Source organism: Lissotriton vulgaris, chromosome 2_1 (genome assembly GCF_964263255.1).
Source record: "Lissotriton vulgaris chromosome 2_1, aLisVul1.2, whole genome shotgun sequence".
NCBI classification, from domain to species: domain Eukaryota; kingdom Metazoa; phylum Chordata; class Amphibia; order Caudata; family Salamandridae; genus Lissotriton; species Lissotriton vulgaris.
This window is the reverse complement of record NC_141687.1, coordinates 518,725,088-518,747,152: the sequence shown is the minus strand read 5'-3', so window position 1 is coordinate 518,747,152 and position 22,065 is coordinate 518,725,088. Positions and strand designations below refer to the sequence as shown.

Here is a 22,065-nt window from a genome sequence, read left to right as displayed (position 1 = left end):
AAACTTGAGTCAGGCAACGTGAAGGGCCATAAAAGGTAGGAAAGCGTCACGAGTAAGACGCGCTTCAAGCACAGAAAATGGCCACCGAAATCAAGAAGGGCTGTGTCAGCATTCGCATAGAAGCAGGAAATCAAAAAAGATACAACAATGTATGAAAAAGAAGGTGACAGTCCATCGTGCACGTAAAAACTTGAGTCAGGCAACGTGAAGGGCCATGAAAGATAGGAAAGCGTCACGAGTAAGACGCGCTTCAAGCAAGAAAATGGCCCCGAAATCGTGAAGGACTGTGTCAGAGTCAATATGCAGGCAAAAAGCTCGGAAAGTCATTACATTGCATAGAGAAAGGATGAAAGCCCACCTGGCATGTAAAAACTGGAGCCAAGCGCCGTGAGAATCCGTTGAGAGCAGGAGAGCGCCATTAGTGGGAAGCGCAACAGGCACACAAAATAGCGGCCGAGGCCGTGGCCGTCATGAAAGACTTTGCCAAAAAAAGGAGAAAGTAGCTGCGAGGAGCCTCATGGAGGGCAGCAAGGCATGCCTAGGATACTCCGAGGGCTGTAGTCTCCGTCCTCGGGTGAAGAGAAGTGCGCAAACCGCCTGTCTGCCCCGGCAGGTACATAGCGCTCACAAGGACGCCGCCATTCTCGTCGGGCGCTAAGCCTCGCCCCCCCACTAACTCTGATTCCTGAATAATCTACCCAGACCAAATACAACCAAAGTACCCACCCTCAGTCTTTCTAGAAGTACTGAGACTCTATTTGTGTTAGACTTGTGTGGCCCATGCCATTGTTGCATGTTGAAGTACTGTTGTTGGTTTGGTGAGCGACGTAGTATCACGCATTACCACTAATCCGGTGAACACCCCGATTTGTCCAGTTATTATTTGACTCAACCGTGCTGTTGAATAAAAGGCTCCGCCGCGCGTGCCTGGCACTTGGCGCATGAAGACCAGGCAGACACTACATGTTCTGTGTAATCCTCTATGTACTTTGGCACGTTTACGATCTGAAGAACAACAGTGGCCATTACCTTGTTAAAAAGAAGAAAAGAAAGGGTCGATACTTTCGTACCTAGATTTGGGACCTATATATTATCCCCTTGCAAGTAGGCTAAGGTGAAATAGATTTATATGAACTGCCCTTAAAGTGCTAGTCTCCCGAAGAGTGTCTGCTCTCCTCCCTGCACGACTGCCACCCTAGAATCTGCGTCATATGATTTTGCTTCTTCTTACGTGCCACTATCCTTCCGTGTGCCGAGATCCCCCAAATCAACCTCGCCATCATTTCTGAGCACGTTTTAAATCTAGAAATGTAAATAACATACCAGTTCGTATCCCCTAAAGTGAGCCCAGACTGTACTAAATTGAGGAAGGTCTCTGCAACAGTTTGGACGGACTGGTGTCTTATATAGTTAAAGAGCTGAAGGGGTGGTATTTTGCTATCTTGTATAGTTAAAGTTATTGAGGAGTGTGTTAAAGAGCTTGAGGCGTTATATTTTTGTGTCTTATATAGTTTCAGAGCTGGAGGAGTAGTATTTTGATGTCTTGTATATGTAAAGAGCTTGTGGTATTTAGATATCTTCAACAGTTAATGGGCTTGTTGCGTGGTGTTAAGTAGCTGGAGGAGTGATATATGGATGTCTTAGTTAAAGAGCTGGAGGAATAGTATTTTGATGTCTTCTATAGTTTAATAGGAGTGGTATTTTAATGTCTTGCACAGTTAAAAGGCCGGAGGAGCGGTAATCTTTATGTAATATAAAGTTATAGTGGTAGAGGAGTGGCATTTTACCAGCTTAGGCTTTGGTACATGGTTGTCACTGGAAATGAAAAGGATTATTCTGCTTTTGGGTAGAATGTATTAGAATTGATTGACTTTTCTAACACAGTACCATAATATAACATTAAAAATGCAGCGTAAAGGGCACAGTGCAGCAAAACAGTCAAGCAGAACGCAAAACAACCATAGCACCACATAGCAACTCAATGCTAAAATGCAGCGCAAAAACACTACATCACAAATACATGCTACATCTTCATCACATCAAAATGCAACACAAGAGATGTGTACACACATTCTTTCAGACATTACCACCTCCACCGATCTGTTTTTGTAATGCACCAAGAACTGCTTTAATTACCACCATGTGCATATAATAGCGCCAGTCAAAACACAGGCGGTGTCAGGGAGAAGTGTGGCGGTCATAGTTTATATCATTTAAATTAGGCTCCTTTCGATAGATGTCCAGACGTTATAAAAGTTTCTGTGTTTTACTTGAGAACTGCTATTGTTTCGAGTTTTGAAACATATTATTAGAGAAATTAGAATGTCACTAGAATAAGATGAGTTGCATCGGAATGTCTGTAGAGGGCGGTGTCGTGTTGTTTATTTGTGAACGCTTTAGAGAAATCCAATTGTTAGCAGAACTGTAAGCTTTTTCACACATTGTCTTTGTAGAATCTTAAGAATTTTAAAATGCATCCTGCAAAAACAACAATTTAGGCATGTTTTATTAAAATACATTAGTTTGATCTATTTCGTTTCTGATGTGAGGAATGATTTTCAAGTAAGTTGTTAAAATGAATGACGTTTCCAGAGATTTCTTGGGTTGCAAATGAATTCTTTACCAGTGGCATACCTTGAATAAACCTGGCCTTCCTCCGATCTCAAGTCCAAGTTAGGCGGTTCCAGTCTCGAGACCAACAACTCGTAGAGACATCCTCTTGTCGATTACTCAAATCTTTATTTGCTTGTGTGCCAATCCTTAGATTGATCGGTGTTCCCGCCTTTAAGAGTCCACTGAGCTGAGACCATTTGCTTCCCTGGGGAGCGCTAACTGCAGCTTGCAGGATTCCTGCTGAATGCCTGCACTATCCGCTAGGGGGGCACACGCAGACTGTACTTGGTTTATTCATGTGGTTGTAGCACCGCCACCTACTCTTGCCCTTGCAGCCTTTACTTCGGCTTTTCTTTTACGCTGCACTGTGAACGTTTAGGGTTAGTGGTAGACGCTACACAGCAGGGAGGTGATGCGGAGGGCAGCAGGTGGAAGAGAGTGTGTGTGTGTGTGTGTGGGGGGGGGGGGGGGGGGGGTAAATGGAAAAAACAGGAAAAAATCACTTGCCTGCAGGCCACCTGTATCCTATCCGTCCTCTTCTACTCTTCGGTGGAGTCCAGGAGCAGAAGGCGTTGCGTTAAGCAGCGTTGTGTTTGGTCTGAGCGCCGTGGTTTGCCGCTCAGGCAGTGACTGAGAGGCTGGGCATGTTCTCCACGCAGGTTCTGTATCACAGCCTGTGGAGAACATGCAAACTGCGTGTGACAGTTTGGCTGGCCCGAGATGGCAGACCAAGCAGTCATGCGCAGTTAAGAGTGCCACCACCTCTCCCCCTGTTCCAGTGACGTTCAGCACTACCCCACCCGATACGAGCCGAGCCAGGAACTGGAAAAAAAAAAATTATAATGACATTGAGTTACTTTATTTTTCTTTTTTAACTGCTCGCAGAGCATTGGGGCGATGCTCCTCCGCCATAGCGGCAGCTCCCCTGTTTGGGGTATCCCTTTATAAGTTAGAGGTGCAGTACTTCATTTGAAATTTCTGAAGGCAGTAAGGAAACGTTTTAAGTATATTGCAGTGGTCTTACCGGCCACACAGCGGTTGCAGCCTATTGTTCAGAGTGTGTCGTCATGTACCTACTCTCATTGAATATAAAGATCAATATTTGGCCGTCACCATTCCACAGGCACTGTAGGGGGGAATTCTAAACAAGTACCCCATCCATCAGCTTTCTTATGTGGAGAACCTGCTGATTACAGTATGAACATCGCTGCCCATATCTTTGGTTCTGCTGGAGCAGGAATCAGCTTAAATAAAAACTCTGTTTACCATCACACTGGCTGATTCCCGCTGTTTTCTCTCAAGGTCAGTGGACCTTTGCCTTTAATTTTGAGAAGATAAGGAGCAATGCATCACATCAATTATAATCATAGTGTCTATTCTAAGTTTAGTCAATAATGAGAGCTTTTGCTGAGTTAAAGGTTTTTATTTTAAATTTGTTATTAAGCCATCTTTATTATAGCACACATAAATTGATCGATTTTACTCATTAGAATCTTATTAGAACATCAGTATTCAGTGATCAATCAAACAAATAGTAAAATATATACCAACCAAGCATCAAGCACATTCCATAAAGTAAATAACCTCTATTCTAGGAATCGGGAGTGAAAATAGGTGTCAGTAAGAACCCATTAAGAGTCCTAGTTTGAGAGAGTGAGAGAAAGCTTAAAGCTTCAGCAAATTGAGCATATCAATAATTAAAAAATCAGCCAAGACGGAAGTTCCCATACAGAAAGATTCTAGAATCTATGTAGAGCCTGAGAGCAATGTAGAATAAGGCAGGGTAGAAAGGGTATGGGAATGTCAATAAGTGGTATGGAATAATGGGTCTGAAAAGTAGGAATAACATACTGTAGGAACACATACTTTTATAAACCGTTAACAACGATGTTGCAGTTCATGTTCCATCTTGCCCTTCCCTCGTCCAATTAGCTTTCAGTTCTCTCCTGCGAACAGTATCACTCCTTTTCTTCTCACATGTATACAATAGTCCACAGACAGCAATGTTACTCTTGAAAATTTAAATGTATCGTTCAATGTTTATGTGGGACATTTTCTCATTCAAGACTTCTTTTCCATATATTAATCAACATACTTAACCTTCTAAATATCAAATTGTATGTTTTTCCAACAATGATGTATGTAGAATTCGAAAAATCTCTGTTAACGAAAAAGAAAATATTAGTCAGAACCCCATTCATTGAAAAGGCAAGTTAAAAAAGTAAAGTTCATGTTAAAATGCTGCATTGTTATGTGAGGTTTTCTTCATTACTTCATTAAGCAAAGATTTCTATTTATGTGTTAATATTAGTCTTTGTGTAAGTAGAAACATTCTGCCGAGTTTAGATGAGAACGTTTATGAAGCTTATTTATCAATATTCATGGAAAGGTCAAGAATGTGTGCTTCAGCCTTTGTAGTCAGTCAGCTTGTCAAGCATTGCTGCTTTAGCCATTAGAGGCCTAGTAAGATAAATGTGACTGCATACTTCAAGTCGTTTGCAGTTTTAAGTGTATTTCATTTTCATTAGTTTGCATGTTAATACTGCACATTTATTATAACTGTATTATTTTGCATTTTATCAAAAACGCACCTATGGACCAGAACCATAAACCCAAACGTTGGAAGCGGGTAGGATATAGTTTCTTGTCTGTATGGCACAAGTTACTGTCACATTAGTATCAAGAGACACCTGCTCCTCTCTCTTGATACAAGGGTGGTCCCTAGAAGTTTTACTCTGTCATCGCCAACTGCCCTGATTGAATGAGCGTCTGGTATAATGCTCTACAGAAGATAGAAGGGTGTTTATGTGGATGAATATGGAATTAAATATATTGCCCTAATCATGATTACAACCCAACCAGCCTGTTCTTGATGACCCTGGGGAGTTATTGTCCAGTTGTAAGACTATTCAAAACAGTCAATCAGTAGTGAGCCCCTTAATAGTAAGCAGGGGCTCTGTGACCTAGTTTCATATATTGCCCTATTTAAGAAATACAAGTAGGTGTAGTAAGGCCATACAGACAGATGTAAGGATAAGATAAGCCAGTTCGCACTACCCAGTAAACTATGATCACTCAGTACTCTTCCCTATCTAGAAAGATATAGAAGAGCAACATTTGTGTCTGTTGTGTGCAAAGAGTTCACGGGCAGAGAGAATGCCCTACATGCCAGCTGATAGGAGATATGGTAAATAATTGGATATGCAACTAAATATTTCACTTTAGGCAGCTCAGTCTGTAGATCCACTACATCAACTCCCACCCACCCTCACTTAGAGCCAGATCTTATTTATATGTGGAAAAAGAGTTAAGACATGCTGAAGGTTTTTCAATGATATGTTACAAACTATAGGGCCACTGGCATTTTGTAGCGACATCCTAGACCTTGGAAGTGTGGTCTACAAATTTAAATAGTCCCTGACCTCCTGGTCTCTGCGCTGCTGCCCAACTCCTTGTAACTGTTGCCTTGTGCACAGCCCTCAATGTCTCTGGTTCAGTCACGCAGTTCCCTCCCACCGCTAGGTATACTTAGTCATTTCTGAAACTGTCCCACTGTGCTGCTTATTATTACTTTATTTTGCCTCTGTATTTTAGCTTCCTGTGTATTTACATTTACTTGGTAATTTTAGTAGCTGTCCCACTGCGCTGTTTATTGTATTGTTTTGTCACTGCATTTTACCTCTTTTGTACTTTTCCTCTGTTCCTGGCCTTGCTTGCTCCTGCCATTTTTCCTGCCGTTTTTTCGATCGCCGCCTCCCTGCCAAGCCCTCTCTCCTCCCAGGACTACTTATGAAGGCTGATGTGTGGCTGCACCACCGGTGTGCTGAAGACACGCCAAAGGCAAGCCCGTCTGCACCAGTCTCACATGACCGCACCCAGCACCTGGAACCCTGGCCCTCCGCACTCCCACAGATATTCCACTACAGACATCTGGGCTCTGGACCCCGGAAGCCACAACTGTCTCTCACTCCACAGCTGGATCTTTCACCTGCATTCGCTTCCAGTTCACCTTCACCCCAGCACCGACCATCATCAAAGCAACCAGCTCCACGCCTGTCTCGTCTGCAGAGGCCTCCCCAGGACCATTCAGCCGCCTCCTGAGCAATGCCAGATCACTCTGTAAACACGCCACCAAAATCTACGACACCATCTCTGCTCTCGCCCCCGATGTGACCTTCATTACAGAGACCTGGCTCACAACCTCATCTACGCCGGATATCACCCCAGCAACACCCATTGACTACAAGATGAAACACCCCAATTACAACACCTGACACAGAGGTGGCATTGCCATCATACCCAAGAATGTCATCACCTGCACCATCACAATGACAAAATCATGCCGATCATGGAGCACATGAATTTCAGCTCCGCACCGATGACAAAACCACCATCAAAGGCACCCTCGCATACAGACTACCAGGACCATGAACCGGCCTCAGTGACACCATTTCTGAATTCATCATCTCGCCATCAAATTCGAACACTACCTCTTCCTGGGAGACCTCCGCTTCCACCTGGATGACTCCACTGACACCATCTCCACACACCTCCTGTAAAGATAGGACAGCATCGGCCTCAAGCAGCTGGTCACTGACCCCATACAATCAATCAAACATTTGCAGAGTGCGCTACTCACCCGTGAGGGTCTCAAGGCGCTGAAGAGGGGGGGGGGGGGGGGGAAGTGGGGCTGCTACTGTTCGAACAACCAGGTCTTGAGGAGTCTCCTGAAGGTCAGCAGGTCCTGGGTCTGTCGCAGGTGGATTGGGAGGGTGTTCCATGTCTTGGCGGCGAGGTGGGAGAAGTATCTGCCGCAGTGGGCATTCGGTGGATGCGTGGGATGGTGTTGAGGGCGAGGTCAGCGGTGCAGAGCTGGCGGTTGGGGGTGTAGAAGGTGAACCGCTGGTTGAGGTGTGCTGGTCCGGGGTCGTGGAGTGCCTTGTGAGTGTGGGTTAGGAGCTTGAAGGTGATCCTTATGTTGACTGGTAGCCAGTGGGAGGTCCCTCAGGTGGGCAGTGATGTGGCTGTGGGGGGATGTCGAGGATGAGGCGTGTGGAGGGGTTGTATTCTCTTCTGGAGTTTGGCTGTGGTTCCTGCGTAGAGGGTGTTGCCATAGTCCAGCTTGCTGGTGACAAGAGCCTGGGTGACCGTCCTACTGGTTCCGGTTGGGATCTATCTGTAGATCATGCGAAGCATATGGAGGGTGTTGAAGCAGGAGGAGGAGACGGCGTTGACTTGCTGGGTCATTGATGGAGATAAGTCCAGGATGAACCCTAGGTTGCGTGCATGGTCGGTGAGTTTCGGCACAGTACCCAGCGAGGCCGGCTACCAGGAGTCGTCCCAGGTGGAGGGGGTGGAGCCGAGGATGAGGACCTCCGTCTTGTCAGAGTTTATTTATTTATTTATTTATTTGATTTGTATAGCGCGTTATAGCCACCGGGGCCTCTAAGCGCTGGTTGTCCAAATTAACTAGTAGGGCTGAGCATATTACTTGATCTTAGAGTGCGCTTAGTGACTGCTCCATGCTTGTTTGAATAACACAGTTTTTAGCTTTTTCCTAAAAGTTAACAAATTGCGTTCCTTCCTAAGATCTGGGGTCAATTTATTCCACAGAGCCGGGAGTGTTTTAGAGAAAGCACGTCCCCCTACCGTGGCCAGTTTAAATCGGGGTTGGGATAGGAGAGTAGCATCCGAAGAGCGTAGAGTCCTGCTCGGCGTGTAGAGGGAAATTCTGGACTTAAGGTATGTTGGTGCATTCCCGTACAGCGTCTTATGCACTATACACAGTCCCTTGAAAACTACTCTCTGCCGAATTGGGAGCCAATGAAGCTCCTGCATCAGCGGGGATGAGTGGGTCATCCTAGGTTTCTTGTAGATCAACCTGGCCGCATCGTTCATAACCCCCTGTAGCTTATCCAGCAGCCGCTGGGGTAACCCTATGTACAGGGAGTTTCCATAATCCAGTCTGGCCAAGATTGTAGCTGAAACCACCTGTTTCAGGGTGGAGAACGATAGCAGCGCCGATATTTTTCTCAGTTGCCGCATTAAACCAATGCAGGTTCCTACTACAGTCGTGACCTGTTTTTCCATGGATAGTTTCCCATCCAGGTACAGACCCAAACTTTTGACTGCTACCGCTGGTTTCGGTGGTGCACCCAGCTCTACCGGCCAGAAACTCTCGTTCCAGGGGTTGCCCGTGATGGAAATGGGCAACACTTCCGTCTTATCCGGGGTAATTTTTAGGGAGTTTTTAGACATCCAATTAACCGTGGCTTTAAGTATGTCCTGTAGCCTGGTAGACGCTCCTGGACCTTCCTCTAGCCGGATGATAATCTGGGTGTCATCAGCGTAGTTATAGACTAGGCAGTCCATCCTGTTCAGGAGTGCAATCAAAGGCTGCAAATAGATGTTAAAGAGTAGGGGCGACAAAGCAGAACCCTGTGGGACCCCGCAGGTAATAGGCGCGGAGGTGGAAAGCAGGTCCCCCAGTTGGACTCTTTGTGTCCTGCCCTGCAGGAATGATGCAAGCCATGCCAGGGCTGTACCTCTGATACCAAAAGACCTCAACCGCGACAGAAGTTGTTCATGACACACGGTGTCAAACGCCGCGGAGAGATCTAATAGTACCAGGGCACTAGGTGTTTTAGTATCAGCCCGGCTCCTCAATTCATCCAGAATTGATAGCATGACTAGTTCCGTGCTATGGTTAGCACGGAACCCTGCCTGATTGGCCTCTAACAGGTTGTTACTGTCAAGATGTTTTGAGAGCGATACCAGCACATGCTGCTCAATTACCTTAGCCAGGAAAGGCAACTGGGAGATGGGACGAAAGTTCTTTAGACACTTAGTGTCCGAGCCAGGTTTTTTCAACAAAGGGATCAATCGAGCCTCCTTAAATGCTAAAGGGACCTGTCCTGTATGGAGAGAAGTATTCAGTAAGTGCAAGACTTCTTCTTCCATGGCCGGAAGGGCTAGCTTGAATACTTCCGGCGGACATGGATCCACCAATGAACCGGATTTAACTCGGTCCGTGATCTTAGTCAGTTCCTGCTGTATAATGAAAGGGAACTCAGCTAACGGAGTGAGAACTGGCGGAACAATATAACCAGGTGGGCTGGGACAGTCGAGGGTTATAGTTGCAGCGATTTCTCCCAGAATGTCGGAGATCTTACTCACAAAGAAGTCCTGGAACTTCTGGCAATCTTGTTGGGTGAACTCAGTGCTTTGCTCCTTGTTTGTCCTGAGTTCTAACAGAACCCGAAAGATTTCAGTTTAGTTTCAGGTGACTGCTCTGCACCCGTTCGACGATGGCCTTCATTCCTTTGTGGAAGTTGGTTTTGGCGGTCGCGGGGTCTTTGGTGAGGGAAAGGATCAGCTGAGTGTCGTTGGCGTATGAGATGATGTTGAGGTTCTGTGATCAGACGATGTTGGCGAGCGATGTCAGGTAGACGTTGAAGAGGGTCGGGCTGAGGAATGATCCTTGGGGTACGCTGCAGGTGATCTTGGTGGCTTCGAATCGGAATGGAGGGAGGCGGACTCTCTGGGTTCTGCCGGTGAGGAAGGAGGTGATCCAGTCCAGGGCGTTGTCACTGGTCCCTGCGATGTAGAGGCGTGTGCGTAGGGTGTGGTGGCAGATGGTGTCGAAGGCGGCCGAGAGGTCCAGGAGGATGAGGGCTGCGGTTTCGGCATTGTCCAGCAGGGCCCTGATGTCGTCTGTGGAAGCCATGAGGGCGGTTTCATTGCTGGGGTTGCTGCGGAATGTGCAGAAGATGTTGTTCTCTTCGAGGAATTGGTTCAGTTGTTTGTTGATGATCTTCTCAATGACTTTCGCCGGGAACGGGAGCAGGGAGATGGGCCGGAAGTTCTTGAGGTCCTTTGGGTCTGCCTTGGGTTTCTTGTGTAGGGCGTTGATCCCTGCGTGTTTCCAGCATTCCGGGAAGGTGGCGGTCTCGAATGAGCTGTTGAAGAGCTGCCAGAGTTGTGGTGTGATGATGGAGCTAGCTTTGTTGAAGATGTGGTGGAAGCAGGGGTCTGATGGTGAGCCAGAGTGGATGGTGATCATCGTGTTGATGGTGTCTTTATCGTTGACGTGGTCCCAGGAGATTAGGCGGCTGGCGTGACTGGGTGGCGGTGTGTCCAGGGTGTCGGCGGCTAACTGGGGGCTGGGTGTTGAAGCTGTTGAAGCTGTTGTGGATGTCTGCGATCCTGAGGTGGAAGTAGGTGGCTAGAGACTTGCAGAGGTCTTGTGGCGACGGGATGTCACACAAAGTAGGACGTAGGCTGGATATCATCTTCACGTACAGCAACAGAATCAGATACAGCAACACCTCAAAACTCACCTAGTTGGACTACTCCATCATACACTTCACCTTTTCCAGAACTCCCTTCACCACTCCAAACCACCACAGCATCCCCTACAGCAGCTAGACCAAGGTCACACGGCACCAAGGAACCGATGCCATCAGCAGAAACCACACTGACTGAGCCATCTCCAAATCAGCCCTCAACAATTACCATGCCAGCTCAAAGTCATCAAAAAGGAAGCCCTGACCCACCGGATCGAGACCAGCACCAACCAAACCAAGGAGCTCTTCGCCATCATCGCCATAATCAGTACACCTGCCCATCAGCCACTGAAAACTCGATCTCTTCCTCACAGGAACACTGCAATGCCCTCACCAACCACTTCCACAACAAGATAGCAACCATTATTGGAAACTTAGATTCCCAACCCTCCAACCTCCTCAGCATCCCATCGACCACTACCGACCACCCGCTCACTGCATGAGAACAACTCAGCACACTGAACACAACCATGCATATAAACTCCATCCACTCAGGAGCATCCACCAACCCATGCCTCACTGACTTTCCAACCTCGAAAGAGAGAAGAACAGCAACCAGCTCACCACAATCCTCAACGCCTCCATAACCCAGCCTCCTTTCCCGACACCTGGGAACATACGGAGCTGAAACCACTCCTCAAGAAACCTTCGGCAGATCGCAGCATGCTCCAGAATTACCGTTCCATCTCCCAGCTTCAGTTCCCCGACAAAGTGCTGGAGAAGTCCATCAACCGCCAACTCACTGAACACCTGAAGAGAAACAACCTACTGGTCACAGCCCAATCAGGTTTCAGTGCCAACCAGAGCACCGAGACAGCCCTGATCACCCCAACAGATGACATCACACCCTACTTGACAGAGGAGAATCAATTGCCCTAGTCCTGTTTGACCTCTCTGTGGCCTTCGACACCGTCTCCCACTAAACCTTAATTGATCGACAATGCCAGATTGGAGTCACAGATGATTCACTGAGATGGCTGTCATCCTTTCTTACAACACTCACCCAGAGTTTCCCACATTCCTCCCTTCACCTCACAACCCAAGCACACCAGTGTGCAGGGTACTCCAAGGCTCACCCATCAGTCCTACCCTCTTCAAAATCTACATGACACCACTCGCAGACATCGTTAAATCACATCGCAGCACGTCAACATCATCTCCTAGGCTGATGATACCTAGCTTGTCCTCTCGCTCTCTGCGGACCCCCACTTGACGAAGACCAACTTCCACAACTGTATGAAGAACTTCTCTACCTGGATGAAGGACAACTGCCTGAAGCTCAATTTAGACAACACTGAAGTACTTATCTTTGGCAGCTTTGGTGCTCGGACCTACCCCAACACCGAAAGACCAGCTAACTCTCCATAAAACGTCAGGTCAACACTGCCTTCTCAGCCTGCACCACATGCTCCACAAAGTTTTCAAATAGCTCCCCATCCGCACCAGGTAAACCGTATCGCAGGCCCTCATCACCTGCTACCTGGAGTACGCTATGCACTTTATGTCACCACCACCGAACTCATGCAGACTCCAGATTATCCAGAACTCAGCTGCCAGACTGATCCTCAACCTGCCCAAGAGGACCCACATCATCCAGCACCTGAAGGACCTTCACTGGCTCCCCGTCCAGAAGAGATGCCGATTTAAGCTTCTTACCCATGTTCACAAAGCCCTTCATGACCAAGGACCCGCCTACATGAACTACTGCTACATTTCCACCAACTTCCCAGGAATCTCCACTCTGCTTACTTCACACAGATACCACTCATCCGCTGCTCTCGCTTCGGATGATGCTTCTTCTCCCACCTCACCCCAAAGCCTGAAGCTCCCTCCACCTCTGCACCCTCTCTGATCCCCTTCAGGAAGGGACTCAAGACCTGGCTCTTTGACTGATACCTGCAGCACAGCGTCTGGATATCATCTCGCATGATAAGCCATGCTATACAAGTACAACCTGATTGATTGGTTGACTGAATAAAGGAATGGTTGAATCCACATAGTCAGTGGATTGGATTGGTCTTCACCCATATCTGGGCCAGTTGCTCATCAGACTCTAAACATAGCTATTTCTTGTTCTCACTTCTGTCTGAAGACCATCTCATTTGATATATCTCCCATTTACTAATTTATGCTAGGAATGTCATAGTTGGTGCCCCCCAACGTTCTTATTAAGAGGGAAACACACATGGTAGTTTTCAGGTACCATGTGGCATCGAAAAAGTTTTATATGCATGTTTTTTCAGTCTCTGTTACTATCAGAAACTATTGCTTTTTTTAATGCCACGTCAGAAACCAAATATTGCTATCAATAAGCAAGACGCCAATAAAATTTACAATATATTATTTTCTATTCTACAATATAAAAAGTATGATGTGTGTGGGCAGGCCTCTGCCTTGACTCATAATGATTGCTTTTCTTGATGGTGCTAGCAAGGCTCTCTTCTAGTGGGTTGTGTACTGGTTTAGGGTGGTTGTTGAGCAGGGCAGTGACTGGTCCACATAGTGCAAGGGTTGGTGCCATTGGAACCTTATCGGTGAACTGGAGCTCATGCCTTTACTGAAAATATAGAGGATGGTCCTCTCACTGCTTTGGCAGTGTGAGAGTAAAGAAGTACTGACGGGCTGCATGCTGCTTAGAGGCAACCGAGGATGTAGGGGTTGAAACAGAGCCCTTGGGTCATCCAGCACCCTGAAAGTGGCCACCAATCCTTTGGCAGGGTGAAGACCCTAGGAAGTGTGTCTCTCTAGGCAAGCAAAGAAGAGGGATTTTAGCCAGAACTTAGGGCTCTATTACGATGGCGGTTGGACCGCCACCGCCAGTACGTCGGTAGAGGTCCTACAGCCCTCAGTCCAACTGCCGCATTAAAGTGCTGGTGGTCCAACCTTTGTCTGTTGGGGAATGGATCTCTGCCTGGATCAGTGATCCCAACTGCGTATAGGTTGGAATCGTTCACCTGAATGGAGGCGTTGCTGAGGCAGGCAACTCCGTTGAGATTATGATGTCCCTTTCTGATAGCTTTATTGTTCATATCAATGTTTCTCTTGGCAACCATCAAGCCCAGTGCCCCCCATGTTTTCTCCTTGTTACTCAAGTTATTTGGTTCCCATATATGTAATAAGCACTGCTTGGCATCTGTTGTCACTGGTACTTCCATAGCTTCTCCCATGCATGAGGTGATTCTGTTCCAGTATCTGCTGATATGAGGGCATTCCCATATGATATGAAAAAATGTGCCCTCTTGGCCACCTTACTGTCTACAGCTAGACTCCTCGCTATATACCATTTTGACCAATGTTGGCCCTGTGATGTAGATTCTATGTAATATTTTTAGCTGTATCAGTTTTAGTTTGGAGGATATTGCTCCTTGATTTGGGGATGCTAATGCTTCCATCCATTCTTCTTTTAATTCTGTTAGGTCATTTTCCCATTTAGCACGAAGTTGTGGAAGTGGGTCAGATGAGTAATCTATCAGTTTGGAATATATTAGGGAAATGGCCTTCTGGGGCATGTACCCATCCAGGATTCTATCCAAGAGGGGTGACGACTCAGGAGGGGTTTCTACCTTTGAGATTGCCACTTGGAGGGCGTGTCTCACCTGCATGTAGCGTAACTGCACGGTGTCAGCTAACTCATAAACTTTCCTGGAGGGCCGAGAAAGGCATCACCTCTCCCTTAACCCAAAGGTCTCCCACCTGTGAGATGCCTATTGTATCCCATTTATCAAATCCCTTCGTTCTCCAGAGGGAACCCAGTTTTTCAGTATCCCCTAGTGGGGTAGCCTGTGTTATAGTCGAGCTTTAAGGTGATTATGAATAAAACTGGAATGTTGAAACATTTTGTTAGAGAGAATCTAACATTGGATTACATTTTTGGTTCAGTTTACAAAATGGTGGAAGTCCTTTTAATCTAGCAAATATTGGCGACTTGCAAATGTAAATTAATGTTATCCCATGGCTGTTCATCCAAGCTCTCCCAACATGTATTTTTAGATCTACTCTGAAATTATGATATATGGCATTGGAAACCTTTCTTGGTGTAGGCCATTATAACAATCTCTCAATTGAAATTACTGATGTAGCCAAATAGGAGGAAGGGAAGTTAGGGTGCATACTACGGGGAAAGAGACCTAGCAGGAATGGGTTAGTCAACAATTCTTAGTTCCACTTTCACAAATAATTTTACATTTCACATAAGAAAACGTTGGTTGGTTCCACTAACTTAAATGACACAAATTTCTTGATATTCCTGAATCAAAATCTGTAACAGTTCTTTTCAAATTTCATTGTGTGTTCCCAAAACAAGCCTGTATATCCAAAGACAAATTTGTTACTGAGGGGGAGCTAAGAGATGGTTCCCAATGTGTCTCTTGTGTCATGGTTGATTGATATCCCTTTATCAACCACTAGTGCAGACCCAAACGTGCCCACCTACCTTGCCACCTTACAGAGAGCTTTTTTTCCAGTTCACCAGAAGGATTTCTGCTTGAGCACCAGAAGGTGGTACCTCATCTGAAAGGCAGAACAAAGTGAGCGGTAACTGAAAGCACGCATTTAGAGAGCGCAGTGTCTGGAAACGTGCAGCTTTGATCTGTAGGAAGACCTGAACAGCTCTCTGAAATCGAGAAAACCTCCTTGATATTTGGCTCCTTAATGTGACAGTTCCTTTCAAAACCAAATGTGAATAGCTAGTGTAGTTGAAAGGCAACAACCTCTTTTAAGTAGAGGTGCAGTCTCAGAAGGCATGCCCTCAAACATATTTCAGAACTTACATCTGCTTTCAAAGAGAAACAACAGTGAAGTCTTCGGAGTTGGCACAAACAGATGAGTCATCAGGGTCAGAAAGTCATTTGGGCATGTTCCAGAACTGACACCTGCTGCCAAAGAGAAACAACAAATGAGTCATCAGAGTGAGCACAAACAAATGAGTTACATAATGAAGCCTTTTTCTGACATGAGTGTTAAAGCACTGAAAACAATAGCAATAGAGACATTATAGTGATACAGCATATCTTGTTGTTTTAGCATCGGAGTTTTATGGGTACAAACATGCTGATGAGATGGACTTTTAATACTCGTTTTAATACTTTTGTCAAGGAGTTTGTGACAGATTCTCACTGTTCTTTTTTTATTTACTGAAAAGCTTATGAAATGGTCTCACTGTTACCTTCACAAATCCTTATACCCCTGAAGCTCATTCTTTAGTCGGGAAGAGATGTTTTACACAAATTAGATGTTACCATGATTTTTAATAGTTTTTGGACTGAGCGTCTCATAAAATTCCAATTACGATTTACCGCTTTCTCACAAGTCAAAATTGGTCAGACAGTGACAAGCCAATTGATTTCAAGGGAGAATGTACATCTGGGCTTCTTTTGGTGAGAAGATGGAAAACCCTGTTTCAGAGAGAACCAGGTCTCTTTCCACACTATCCCAGGCAACCACTTGTATCTTTACTCCAAATATTCTTATGGGTAAGATCTGCACCTTTAGCACATGAACACAGAAGCCTGCATTCACATGCAATACTGTGTGTTTTTCATGTTACAGCTTTGACCAGGTTTAGATAATTCCAGGAAATTGTACTAGATGGCTGTGACCTTTTTGTATGTCACAAACTGTCACAAATTTGAGATTTAGGTTCTATGTTCACTTGGGACACCCTGCACCTTTATTGATTACGTTGATTACTTATTTACATAAAGTGCAAATATTCATAAATGTCTTGCTGTACTTGGTTCTTTCATCTCTCCGACATCTCCTCACCCAAAAACATTGGCATTGAGCTAACCATTACTAGATGTCACACTCATTGTCCACAGGAACCACTGTTCCTCACTATATAAGAGATACCCTCGTTCCATGTGAGTAGGGAGCTGCTTGTTTTCCTACACACAACCTTATTTCATGTAACATTGTTGACTTGAATTTGCTAGTGCTTCCAGGTGGACCTGGCCAGGCCTACTCCGCTTTCCATTCTTCTGAGGTTGGGAAAATAATTAAAGCTAAATTAAGTGATAGTAACCACTGTTACTTGATGCTTACAAATGGTAAAAGTGTGGTATAAAGTGCTATATGAAAATATTTATTAAACACACACCATGGCATGTTTGTAGTCTGAACAAGCTGATGGATCTTAGGAGATAAATACTCTGTTTTTGCCGGTTTATACATTCGTTTATTGTTTAATCCCCCTGCAATGATTTGTTCTTTCTAGGTCAGCCACTGGATTCTCGACGAATTTGCTCAAAGCCCATCCAGTGCCCGCCAAATGTGGACTCTCTTTTTAATGATGCAAAAGTAAAATTAAAGAAGCAATTTCATGGAGCCAAATCTCACCAAGTTTGTGTTGAGGCGATCCGGGGTGCAGTTCAGCTTCCATTTGCTGAAGGAATTGTGAAAGAAAGAGAATTGTTTTTAAGTCTCTTTAACTCAGACCAGGCCAAAGCGTGCCAATATGCCTTCTTTGCTGAGAGAAATGTGGCCAAGTGGACAACACCTTCAGGAGCGAACTGGAAATCTGCCTCACCTCAACCTATTGGGACAGCAGCAGTCATAGGTAATAGATGAGAAGTGCATTCTACTGCAAAGCGTGTTATTGATGAAATATATGTGTAGATGTATTTCTAATTTAAATACAGTATCTATCTATCTATCTATCTATCTCAAAAATTGCTAAAGTACCGTTATTGGTATAAATTAAAACAAAAAACCCTGAAATTTACTAGTTATGGTTGGCTCAACAATCCATAATTGTACAACAGACATGCAAGCCATAACTGACTCACCAAATGAACTGCTCATACCTTCCACCTTACTGTAACGAATGCAAATGCAAATACAAATGACATAAGCAATCTTTTGGGGTAATTATGTATCACATTTCCATTAACACATTTATTGAGCAATTGTAAATATAGTACTATTTCTGGTTTTGGGGTATGTGTTATTTAATTATGGCGTATGGGTGTACATTTTGTGAGGTTATAAACATTGTATTCGATGTACGAGATCTGGTTTGCAGGTCTCTTGTGTGTGTTACAGTTTGTGGAGATAGCCACAAATGGTGAAGTTCATTTTTTTGGTGTTAATTTGTTTCTTTCAGTGAATTTCAGTTTTTTTGTTAAATATACTACATCGAAATTCTATAAAGCTTTCCCTTTCCTACTGTCTTTGGTCGTGCACTGCATGGGTTGGCCAGAGGGCCTGGTCACTGGCTAGGCCCAGTGACCAAACCCCTGCTGCTGTCAGCTTTGGACGAGCACAGTGGAGGTTAACCACAAGGACTTGACCCTGCACACTAAAGATTTTTTTTTTACTTGTAAACTTTAGGGAGGGGTGCCTCCTACTCAGCCTGGCAATCAGGATTTTTTTTATGTTGGAACCATGCACATGCACATTACTTGTAATGATGGCTGCAAGATAATTTTATTTCCTGCAAGCATCTAGTCAGAGCCTTTGCTTCACAAACTTAAGTTTGAAGTCCACAGACCTGAAAAAGTCAAGTGGAAAACAAAACCTCCCTCGTGCAATGGGAGGGCTATATTTTTTTATTTGGTTCGGTTATCATTGGTGGAACTGTGGTCCAGACATCGCTAGCTTCTTACCCTTGGAAGTCCACCCAGCACATTTTTGTAATGATAAAGTCTCAAAAACAGTGCAGTAAATTTTCACCAAGCCAATTAGAGGCACTAGTGAAGCAAGGTTCTAGTTTCATGACAAGTTTGGTGTAATTTTTTTTCCTGTAGCAGAAAGCAATGATTCAGATGCTAGTTAAAATGGGAAACGTCTCTTTTTTGACCCCCTCTTTATTACCCTTTCTTTTGGATGGATCTGCATATAACTTTCAAAGCTGTACCTAATTTGGGTAAACTTGTTTTTTAAATGTTTTGTACAAATTCATCAAACAGCAGAAACGTATAGAAGCATAGACAAACCCACTTTATCTCTACTTTAATAATGGGTCATAGAGCTTTTGGCTTTGCCAGAGCTTAATTGAATGCTGTAAGTACATTACAGAACTGCTGCCAGTACATTGATATATATGTGCATGCATGTGCAGCCATTTTGGAACGCATGCTTTAGGATAAAAGTTATTGTAATGCCTGACCATGCACCAGCAATCATGTGCATGGAAGGGTTGACATCCGGAATAGTTATTACAATAAAGAAAAAAGTATTCCATGATGGCAGCCCATTCTCATGTTTGCATATGTGTGCACAGATACTGATGCACAGGCAGCCATGTTCTACTTTAATATATCCTTTCAAGATAGGCGATATCACATTTCCCTTGTAGAAGTAATACTTTTTTTTAATGCTGGCAAGAAGGGGATAGGAGGAGGAGCAATGGTGCGCAAGGAAGCTAGTGGCCTGGTATCAGTGTATAGCAGCCGGCCCCTTGAAAAAGCACTGTCTAAACAATAAAGCAGAAAAGATGGAGGGGGAGGCAGGCGGAGTTGTAAGCAGCAGTTAAAGAACAGGAAGGAAGCGGGTGAGGAGTGCCATGCGCTCTTCAGGGGTGTCAGCAGTAGAAGGGTTAACGCATTCAATCAAAAGGATGGTACAGCAGGAATAGTCCAAGGACAGGAAAAACACAAGAATAGGGAAGAAAGACATCAAATCAAGAGTAGGGATCTAAGACAAGAAAGCCACCCAATCATGACCAGCGGCCTGACACAAAGCCCACTTTATTTACTCGACAAGGTATGGTTTGCAAGGCTGTTGTGCGAATAATTGATTGCAGAGCTAACCATAACTTGAAAATGTCCGTTTTTGTTCGATTTTAGCTCACAACCATAACTCTTCTTTAACTGTGGTTTTTAATCGAATTTCTAAGGTTTTTGTGAAACATACATTAACAGGTTATAACCAATTCTTACCACAACATTACTTTAACCTTGTATTTTTTCAATGAATTTCTAGGGCTTGCAAGCCCATGTTTTAGTTTGTAGATCTGAAGTAAACTACAGGAGAAAAAGTTACTGTGTCCTATCAAGTTTGAATATTTTTTCAAAATAAGTCCAGATATGGTCTGCCAACTGGGACTAACAATTCAGATACCTCTCATTTTTTTTATCACTTTCCTGCCTACCCTAAAACAATTTTCAAATGCACATTTCCCAAAACCTACTGAATGGATTTACACCAATTCAAGCAAAAGCACATTCACTGTCTAAGCAGCTTTTTGGGTTAAAAATTAAACAAAGCCTATACATTATATTCTAAAACAAGGACAGGTGTTGGCGGGTTCAAATCTGACTTTTAGAGACTTTGTTTGGGAGGACAAAGCATGTTCTCTCTAAAACCATATATTTTAGGTATGAATTGTTTCCTTTTTACTAGAGACAACCAAACAGTATAGTTATGTATTTCACCCTGTATAAAATTGTTTGCATTCTGGGGACATCAACAGAACACACCACTCTATTGTGCACTTAACATGAAAATGATGCCTTTTTTTATAACCAAGGGCATGCACATTAAAAACACTAAGGGAAATATTGAACTGTTTCAGTCATAAAAAGAGGAGAAAACGGTTTCATTATGTATTTCCAAAGTTGGAAATATAGTAAAAACTCACTTTGCTTTGTACAAAAAATAAACCATTCTGGATGTAAAAGTGAGGGATGTATGAAGCCGCTGATAGTGCGTTGGCACACAGATACAATTTTCCTTCAATAGATCTTTGTGGTTGGCTGAGAAGAAAATGAGTTATTATTCAATAAAATAATTCAAATTCATGTTGCCCAGTTGAACACGCAATTAGGACCAGGAATCGGTTGCTAAAGTTAAGTGGGTTTATTACAGTTAGTAGTCAATTTAAATAATTGCAAATGAAGCATCATTTGAATACAGAATTCGAAAGGACGCGTTAATCAGCAACGTAAATTCAGTTTGATAGCATCAGTATGTGTTTAGTGCTGCTCCATTCCCCCCGATTGCGAATCTTGCCATCACAATCAAGATGCAGATCTTACGAGATGGACCAAGGAAAATCTCAAAGGTTTCATACATTTTCGTCTGGATTCCTCAAGATGTTTCATGTCCTCATAGTATCTACACTGACTCTCGTCTAATTCTACATCTTCTCTCCTTCTTTTCATTCCCCTTTTTGCGTGTATATTCTTATTTCCCTTAAAGATCAACACCAGGAACGTTGCACATAGAGCAGTTATCACAAGGGGCTTTGACATCGACCCACTAATCCACTTACTATAAAACAAAACCATCCACCTACTGAAGCTAATCAATTTCCAATTGCTTCTCAAGCACTTGCTGCTTTAATTCCTTCAAATCAGTGATGATTATAATAAAATTATTCAAATCTTTACTCTTGTAAGATATGCAAGTACAACATTGTTGGACCTTAAACATCCGACAGACTCTGCTTGTCTAAAGCAAGGTGATTCTGTAAAAGCAAAGACCTTACAGCAACCATTTCAGTATCTACAACTAATAAAGCTTCTACTATACTGGTGGACAGTTTATCCACAGTGGTGGAAAACTTTCTAATCTTGATGTTATTCAAAATCACACCCAAAGATGGCAGCATTGCACCAAAAATATCTTCTACTATTTCGCCAGCATTACCTCCACTCGTGGGCCTATACTTCTGTTCCCACACTGGATCATCAAAATGTTCAACATGATAAATCTTTGGAAAAACTATACCTAAATAAAATGTACCATACCATCCTACATATTCTCCGCAAACATAAACTCCAGGAATAGCCGGGTCTTTGCCTACTAATAATGTCTCCCAGTGTCCTTTAGCTTAAAAAATGTGTTGACAGTCACTCTTTCTCACAAATTTTGCGTCAGTTGTACCTTTTCCTTGAATATGCATAATTTCTCTTGGTGCTTCCTATCTAGACTCAATAATGCTTTATTTCCTGCTCCGTGATGCTCAATTTCTTCTCTAGCCAACTCAACAATTTTAACTTTCTTTGATTTAGTTTCCATCCCTCTTCTTCTGTCTTCAGCTAAGTTTATATAGTTCTTCCATACATCTGTTACGATACAAGTCACATTGTTTCAATGAGCATAAACAGTGTCAAGTGTCAAAGTGGGTTAGAATAATCTCACTATTTTTTTGTCTCAGGGTGAT

The 22,065-nt window shown here is 44.0% G+C and overlaps 1 protein-coding gene across 1 annotated transcript in view; it reads left to right on the top strand.

Moving 5' to 3' along the window:
• The window catches only part of EHHADH (enoyl-CoA hydratase and 3-hydroxyacyl CoA dehydrogenase), a 529,591-nt gene that overhangs the window by 396,842 nt on the left and 110,684 nt on the right, over window positions 1–22,065 (top strand). The window contains exon 6 of the mRNA XM_086955432.1: window positions 17,173–17,514. Within this exon, the coding sequence (XP_086811558.1) occupies window positions 17,173–17,514 (342 nt within the window). The remainder of the gene's footprint in view (window positions 1–17,172; window positions 17,515–22,065) is intronic.